The 9,709-nt window shown below is 31.0% G+C and overlaps 1 protein-coding gene across 1 annotated transcript; it reads right to left on the bottom strand.

Annotated features, from left to right (window-relative positions):
- Positions 4,343 to 7,951, bottom strand: LOC109360189. The gene is made up of 3 exons (XM_019604911.1): positions 7,735 to 7,951; positions 6,022 to 6,199; positions 4,343 to 4,710 (listed from the first exon to the last, which is right to left on the bottom strand). Exons 1-3 carry the CDS (start codon positions 7,859 to 7,861, stop codon positions 4,485 to 4,487), a joined length of 531 nt encoding a protein of 176 aa, XP_019460456.1. The 5' UTR covers positions 7,862 to 7,951; the 3' UTR covers positions 4,343 to 4,484.

The raw sequence follows: 9,709 nt of genomic DNA, 5'->3' as shown, positions 1-9,709 counted from the left end.
TTGATAAAGCCTTATCTTATCTGAGATTAAGATAGTTTCATTTTACTTGAATTTATCTATAATTTATGTTTATCCAGTTAGTTAGTTAGTTATTATTTGGGTTTATCATGATATTGTAACAATTTCTACTTATATAATAAATTGTTTGGACTAACTCATATTTGAGTTTGACCAATTCTTTACATTCATAAATTTCTACATGATATCAAAGCGGTTTTATCCTCTTTGATCTGTTCAGTCACTATTTCGCTACCGAGAGCCGATTTCATTCATTTTTATCTTTCTTCAACCTAATAATTCTAAATTTCATGCAAAAGTCATCCAAATAAACAAATATCAAAATGCTCCAAAACAACTTTCTTCCTTTATAAATATATGGTAATCATTACAGAGATGATCATTCTGATGTTGATTATACCGATGTGTTCTATTTCCATCGATGTTTATTCTAGTGGTGCATTTTCTCCTATTGAAGAATTATGTCCATAATGACTTATTTTCTCATCGACAATCATTCTTATGGCGATTATATTAATGATTTCTCTTCTCCCCAACAATCATTTCGGTGATGCATTTTTATCAGAGTGGTAAATTATATTAGTTGTGATTGTATTTCACATCGAAATCATTCCAATGTTAATTCTATATGCAGATTGTGGACTTCACAACACCTTTCAACAATTTTTATGGAGTCCATATAATTATTTTATTAATTTCATTTTGAAAGAAATCATTTGTAATAAGCTTACTAAGTTTTAGCTTAAGGGGTGTGTTAGGTATATTTGGATTGATAAAGCAATATCCTATCTAAGATTTAGTTATCAATTTCATTTTATTTGAGTTTATCTATAGTTTATGTTTATCATGTTAGTTATTATTTAGGTCAATATTATCTTATCGTTTATAACAAAAAATTTAGATAATAAATTACTTGGATTAACTCATATTCAAGTTTGACCAATCTTTACTATCAATAAATTTCTACAAGGCCCATACTTGTTTCTAACTTGTGCTTCAAAATAGTGCTAGTTATGATAAAAAAAAAATTGAGTCTAAATATATAACATTGGTTTATCCCCTCCATCATAATCATTGGAAATGTAGGACTTCTTATAATAGTACATTTCATACAAATCACAACAATCTCCATGTTGATTGAAATATCTCGCTCCTAAAACATCTACACAATAATCTCCACCTAAGTGTTCTACCTTTCTCAATGTCAAAATCTCTTTAACAACTCCACATAAAATCTCAACACCCATCAACATAAGTCTTTCTGAGTATCGATACTTGGTGATGTTATCAAGAACTTATATTTTCAAACTTGTAGTAGAGCTTCTCATACCATCATCCAATGGAACACGACGTCTAGCTCTCTATTTCTAGGAAGTCATTCAATATTATGGAAAGCGCCAACCACTACCATTGTTGTCTACACCAAAAAATCATTGTTCAAAAGAACTAATATACTCCACCATAAGGAGTATACCAAGAGTATATACATTGTGTCAATATAAACCAATATGTTTGTATCACACTCTTTCATCCAAGCCAATACTAGTGTCATACAGAACATCTCTACCAATGCATGCATTACACCTTGTTGTTACTTTAAACTTTTATGAGTCTTTAATGATTCATAAGAATCCTTTAATTACGACCTTGATACTATGATATTCACATGCGATAAAAGAAGAGATTGAAGAATACCTGGTTCCATTTTAGTTTTTATTTTACTGCAGTTTCTGGTTGTCTTTGTTTTCACTTCATCGTCTTCCCTTTATGTCTACCTTGATGGTTAGGATCTCACCTTCCTATACTCAGTCACTAATATTTCTCTAATTATCACTATGTACTTCTACTCATAAGAGAGAAAATAAATGACATGATTTTTCTAATACATAAGTGATTTATTTATAGAAAGATTTAGGAGAAGTTATTGGAGAAAATAACTTATCCATTATGAAGGAAATTACACCTGAAGTAAGAGGGGGGAGAGTTAACCAAAATACCCCCACTAATTACCAACCACCATCACATTAGACACTTTGACTCAAATTAGTAACTTCCAAGAACATGAACTACATAGATTATTAAATTAATCTAACAATCTCTTACTTGGTTCATTTAATGAGTTGAGGATTCATAAAATAACTTTAATTGCGCACTTTTATTGAACCTTACAAATCATCGTCCTTAATTGTATTGAAATGGTCGAATCATCGTCCTTATATGAGGTAACCTAATCATTTCCATATAGACAATCACCTCAGCTAACTTTAATTTGAATCTTCATTTACATTTTGAAAAACCATCAAGTTATCTCATTATAACCATACAAGTACATTCTTTGATATGGATAATATAAACTTTAACTACAGAAACAAAACATTCATTTGAATTAAAAAATGTGTCATACAATGATAAGTAAACATTTATACATGTCTATAGACATAAGGTACTATCACATTAACAAGGAATTATCTACAATGTCCATCCTATCAACATAGTCAGTGTAAATATTGGGCGACAATCCTTTAAAAAACAGGTCCCCTACCATCGGATCGGTACAATATACTCTTTAAACACTTTCTATTTTTGCACTTCTTCTTTAAGTGATAGGTAACTTAAAATCCATATCTTTGGTGTATTTGGAATACTTGTCATTCTTAGAAAGGAGACAATTGCAGCTTTACCGCAATAAAACTTTAGTGGCAAGTAGTGACGAACCTAGGATCCAAAGTCAGGGTGTGCAACATGTTGAAAATTCAAATAATAAATATCATCGATTATAAAAAATGAAAATATTAATGTCAAAATTACAAAATTATACAGATTTAGTCAAATAAATTACATATTTCATAGTTAATCTCTGTGTGATTTTAATTTATATTTTGAAACCATTGAATGATCAATTATTATTGAACACTTCTTGCTAAATATATATAAGTCACTAGCAATTATTTGTCCATGCATCTCATATTTATTATGCAATTTATTTTTTACAATTTTCATAGTTGAAAAAACTTTTTCTGCAGTTTTATTACTAACTTCAAAAGAGGATAAACTAATGGGTAAAAAATGTATCTTTCACTTTGAATCAACTTATCTTATAAGATTATTGATTCATTTCAAAGAAGCAAATTCAACACTTTCAATATGTCTTTGTGTTTGTTAAATTTTGTGGATGAGGTTATGAGTATCACTTGTTCTTCTAATTTACTCCTTTTATTTTAATAAATTTCATTGTTGATTAAAAAAAGCAAATTCAAAATTGTTATGCATATTAATATATCAATGATTAAATCTCAATTTGATTATCAAATATCACTAAATTAATCATACAAAGAAGCACATGAGTATTTATCTCAGAAAAACTAGCATAAAGTTTCTTAAGTTACGGATCCATAATATTATAAAATAATTTAACAAGTATGTTTGTAAGGTTACAACTAATATACATATTTTTTAAATCTAGGGTGTGCATTTGCACACCTTCAAGTATACGCAACACCGTCAATGGCGGCAAGCTACACTATTTACAATGTCAAGCCCTAAAGTAAAGTTTCATAGCCACAATGCATGATTTATGGCCTTAAAGTATATTACAAACTCAACCTCCATATGGATGTAACAATTATAGATTGTTTTCTACTTCTCCATGAAATAGCTCCTCCAACCATTAGAAAGACATACCCAAATATAGATTTCTTTGCGTCCAAACATCATGCATAGTCTAAATTTGAATAACCAATCACCTCAATATGATCTGACCTTTTATATGGGAGCATGTGATCCTTAGTGCCTTGTAAATATTGGAGAATCTTCTTGGCAGCCTTCAAGTAGTCCATTCAATGATTACTTCTATATTAGCCTAACATTCCAACAACAAAACTCATATTAGACAAAGTACATGTCTGAGCATAAATTAAACTCTCAACCATTTATGCATAGGGAATATATTTCATTTCCTTACATTCCAAATCATTCTTTGTAAGTTGCTTTTAATTGAATTTGTCCTCTTTCTATACTGAAACATAGATGTGAAGCACTTTTCCATTCTAAATCTCTATAGCATTTAATTCATATATCCTTTCTGAGACAATCTCAATAATTATTGTGATCTATCACAAAATATTTCTATACTATCGTAATAAAATATCTCAACCATATCCTTAATTAATAGAAAGAAACTTTTTTAAGAATATCCCTTATCATTTGCAACAAGAATAATAACACTTTATCATTCAAAATGGGGACAATGTGATTGGAAGCAAATAAAAACCAATCATATCCATTGATTAGTATACAAAATGCCATGATATAGAGTGGTTCCTCACATAGTCACATGTGACAAACAACCCAAATAGGCTTACATTACTACATAAAATACAAAAAACAACATAGCCCCAACATGGAAACTAGAACAGTACAGTAATAAAGACAAGAAATTAACAAGTGGATTTAAGGGTCATATATAATTAGACACGAGTCCCAGTAGCAGGAATAGCTGAACCCTTATGCATTGGGTCTCCAACACCATAGTCATTGTCACGGTATCCTGGACCATATCTGCTGTTGAATAAGCCTGCATGGATCAGCAACAAGTAGAGTAGTTGTGTGAAAGTGAGGATCATTATGAAGGCCTCCACTATCCTTAACCTCCACCCTCTATGCCCTCCTATATTTATCTGCTTGCAAGCCAACCTGTTACATTGCACACAACTTTTGTTACCTTCCATAATGTAACATATCTACTCTATAATAAGTCTGTGAACTTATGATATAACCATATTACTCTAATAATTTTAGAATATTATGAATCAAATTAATAAGTTGTTTTAGCCCAAAATTGAGCTCGAGGTTCTTTTGATTCTGAATGTTGCAATTATTGTCACATTCCTGTTTTGTTTTTTAATTTCAATTCAAGAGCTCTTATTCGTTTCAGCGCCTTTACAAGGCCCCAAAAATGAACAAATGAACAAATTCCTTTTCTTAAGATCATTTACAAAATTTAATTCATTGATAACCCAACATTAACTACTTCAATTTAATAATAAAAAAAACATATGGTACACAAATTTAGAACTTACATAGTTATGATGAAAGATTTAAGGAATGGATTAATAAAAAGGTTAAAATTCAAATATCAAACACTACAAATACTAATATACTAACATTATTATTTATAAAAAATAATAATAAGAAAAATAAAAATAATAATTTCAGAGATAATTATTATAGACCAACTGCTACAGGAAAAAAAAGTAAATATCAATCTGCTAAAAACTTTAGGACTAAAAAGAATAAGTCCCTATGGTATTATTTAGTAGTGAAGGATTTGGAAGAAATGTTAATTCCATTATTTATAAATTTATATAGTATTATGAAAAATGTTATTAAGAAATTATTCAAAATAAAACAAAACATAACAACACAAGGGAAATATGGTACTGATTATAAGTAGCATTGGCAATTAGGGTGACCTTATCCGTTCTGCCCATGTCCACACAATGCTCACCAAAATTAGGGTGGGTATAGGCATGCTCGTTTTTAAATAGGACATGAAATATCATGTCATGCCCGCTCTAAACATGGGCAAGGCGGACTTGCGAGCCGCCTTAAATTAAAAAAAAAAATTTAAAAATGACATAGTACTTGATTACATGGATACAAGTGTGACAGTGTAAAAACACAAAACATAACATCTTGTTTTGCATAAACCGGACATACATTTAATTTATAAGATATTATATTTTGGAAAATTGCTACATTCAAGTGGTGAGAACATGAATTACTGTTGTCATACTTGACCCATCAAATTTCTTATTTTAGTGTTCATTGATGCTCATACGCCGCCCTGTCCACCCATTTGAAATGCCCATGGACAAAAGGGGCATGTTGGGCGAACATTTTAGGGCAGATGGACACAATTTTCATGTCTTGCCCGCCCAAAATGTGCGGATGGGCCCATGGGCTTTGCTCAAATTGCCAATGATAATTATAAGTATGGTTTACCCAAAGGCCAGAGCAGTGACAGCCCAAGCAATGAGTGCTGTGGCCCCTGCAGATGCTAAACTGTCACTCCTCCACATCCTTATGTGATTGCCGCCAATGAATTTGGACACTATGCCCAGAACAGCTGCAAGTATAGAAAATGTCAAGAAGAACATTGTTGCACCGTTTCCTCCAAAACCTGAAAGAGGAACATTATAGGTTCATTTTGCAGTGTTGTTAACTTCATAAAGAAAAAAAAGAAAGAAAAGAAAGCTACATTCCAACAATTTAAATATATCACATCAATACTTCTCCGTTTTATTCCTTAACATACCACATACTAGGAATGTGTTAAGGTTCTTTCTTGTCATACCACTTCACACAATCAAATCATACCACTAGCTAATTTCTTAGTTGAGACACATTAATTCAAAGTTGGATTTGAAGTTACAGAAAATAAGTGACTTTGTGTTACATGAATCAATCAATGCATTGGTATATAATAGTTAAAAAAATCATACAGGTTAAAAGGTACCAAAACATTCTAGAGAATTTTATAAGCATGTAGTAGAAAAATAATAATTATCTTCTAACCAAATTGCATGATAGTCCTAAATAAAACTTATAAGGTAAAATGTTAATGTAAGTTATAATGAAGGGTTTGAGAAAAAACATGTGTCAATGTTAGACGCATTTAGGTGGGGATAGTCCAATAAATAGAAGTCATAAGGTAAAATGTTAATGTGAGATAAGTATATGCCTATATTAGATCCTTCACCCTACCAAAACTATTCCTCCAAGTACTATCCTCTCAAAATATGTTGTTTTCATATATCTTCAACTTTCATTTCTATTATCTAGTAGAACCCAGAAGTAGTATTAGAACTACATTTGGTCCTAGTAGTAGTAGGCATAGTCACTCAATTATTATTCGGCACGTGATCCAATAATAATATCATATTATTCCAAATAAATCTTTTAGTATTATCTTTTACCAATACTAAAAGATTTCTAGCAACCACCTATATTTTTCTAAGTTCTTCATATATGGTCTCACTTAGGTAAAAAGTACAAGCCATTTAATGACAAAAAATGGAAGACATGTGGTCTAGGCTTTTAATTTCTTGAGTACGACCCCAGAAGATTGAGGTGCAATATGGAATTCATATTAGAAGTTTCTAATAAAATGGACAAGGAGACCAACACATAACTCAAGAGCTAGCAAGAGTCCCTCTCTGAAGTCCTCTAAGCTAGCAAGGAGACCAACACACAACTCAAGAGCTAGCAAGACTTCAAGGCCGACAAGCAAATTATTTCAAGAAAGAGCCATGAAATATGTTAGAATTTACATATAATTCTATAAGTATATGGCAAGAAAATTAATAATTATCTTGTATCTAGTTCTGCATTATAATAGAGAAGCTTCGTCTAAAAACTTTTATATTAGTTGATGATAGTTCTATAATTAAGACTTATAAGTTTGGTATAAAGAATGGTGGTAGAGAAAAGTATGCGTCTATACTAAACTCTTCAATCCGGCCACCAAAACTACTCCTTCAATTATTGTTCTATTGAATATATAGTATCTAAGTCTATGATTTATCTCCTCCATCTCCAATATTGAACTATCAATATGGAAGACAGTAAACTACATCTTAAAATATGATAATAAATTTAAAATACAGATATACGATAATGTGCATAAGTAAATTAGATAAAATCACATAAACTTACTGGGGTGATATGTGGTGCCATTGATGAACCTGTTGAGGCACCAACTAGCAAAGCCAAGAACAAGAAAATACATGATCAAGTTAACAAACAGCAAAGGAGCTGCTACATTCCTTCCAACTGTAGCCATATTTCAGTAACTAGCTAGTAATGTTTGGTCTTCACAGATATTTCTAGGGATAAAAGCACAGAATTAATTACAAAGATTTCCACTTCACAATGATTGTTTTCACTCTTTCTGGTGAGGCTCAGAGGCTTGTATTGTAAAGCACTATATAGAGATCTCAGAGGGATGTTAAAGACACGTGTCAAGCAACCAAGTTATGCATGTGTGTTTTCGTGTACAGGTGTTAGGACACTTGTCAAGTGTCACTATCTTTCCACAAATCTCTTGCTCCTCTCTCTTGGTATCTCGAAGTTTAACAAAATGGTGATTTAAATATTCAGATAGTTATAAAAAAGAAGAAAAGAAACACAACGCTTTCCATTTTTTAATAACTGAAATTTAATTTCTGTACGTAAAGAAAATTATTTAAGAACATATTAAACTCCAAAAACTATTGCATCACTATTGAGGGATCTTGCAAGCTAAGATAGGCTAGTTTTTATTTATTTATCTTTATGGATTTGTATGTATCAATATTTATTTGTGTGTGACTTTGTTAAAGGGTGAAGAATAACTACTGGTTGGAAACTTGAGTAGCACATGTTGGAGGAAAAATCATTCTTATCCAATAGGACTTTTATATTTTGAAATCATTCCCTGTCTTACAGTTGAGAGCTTAAGCACTTGTCTCACTGATATTAAATTCAGAAAGTTGTTGTTATTCACGTATTATATCATCAACAGATAAAGTACAATGCTCCAAGTTGGAGCCATTTTCAGACCACTTGAAGGACAAAAGTGGAGAGGGTTAATTCTGAGAAGAAACATTACTGCATTAGTTTAGGCTTTAGGATTTGATGTGATAAAATAAAAGCTTATAATTTCTACATTTAAGACTTTTTTGTTATTAGTAATTTATTGATAAAATTTCTGGCATAAAACATATATATATATATATATATATATATATCTACCTTTCTCAATGTCAAAATCTCTTTAACAACTCCACATAAAATCTCAACACCCATCAACATAAGTCTTTCTGAGTATCGATACTTGGTGATGTTATCAAGAACTTATATTTTCAAACTTGTAGTAGAGCTTCTCATACCATCATCCAATGGAACACGACGTCTAGCTCTCTATTTCTAGGAAGTCATTCAATATTATGGAAAGCGCCAACCACTACCATTGTTGTCTACACCAAAAAATCATTGTTCAAAAGAACTAATATACTCCACCATAAGGAGTATACCAAGAGTATATACATTGTGTCAATATAAACCAATATGTTTGTATCACACTCTTTCATCCAAGCCAATACTAGTGTCATACAGAACATCTCTACCAATGCATGCATTACACCTTGTTGTTACTTTAAACTTTTATGAGTCTTTAATGATTCATAAGAATCCTTTAATTACGACCTTGATACTATGATATTCACATGCGATAAAAGAAGAGATTGAAGAATACCTGGTTCCATTTTAGTTTTTATTTTACTGCAGTTTCTGGTTGTCTTTGTTTTCACTTCATCGTCTTCCCTTTATGTCTACCTTGATGGTTAGGATCTCACCTTCCTATACTCAGTCACTAATATTTCTCTAATTATCACTATGTACTTCTACTCATAAGAGAGAAAATAAATGACATGATTTTTCTAATACATAAGTGATTTATTTATAGAAAGATTTAGGAGAAGTTATTGGAGAAAATAACTTATCCATTATGAAGGAAATTACACCTGAAGTAAGAGGGGGGAGAGTTAACCAAAATACCCCCACTAATTACCAACCACCATCACATTAGACACTTTGACTCAAATTAGTAACTTCCAAGAACATGAACTACATAGATTATTAAATTAATCTA

Source organism: Lupinus angustifolius, chromosome LG11 (genome assembly GCF_001865875.1).
Source record: "Lupinus angustifolius cultivar Tanjil chromosome LG11, LupAngTanjil_v1.0, whole genome shotgun sequence".
Taxonomy (NCBI): domain Eukaryota; kingdom Viridiplantae; phylum Streptophyta; class Magnoliopsida; order Fabales; family Fabaceae; genus Lupinus; species Lupinus angustifolius.
The sequence above is the reverse complement of the archived record's forward strand: the minus strand, read 5'-3'. Positions and strand labels throughout refer to the sequence as shown.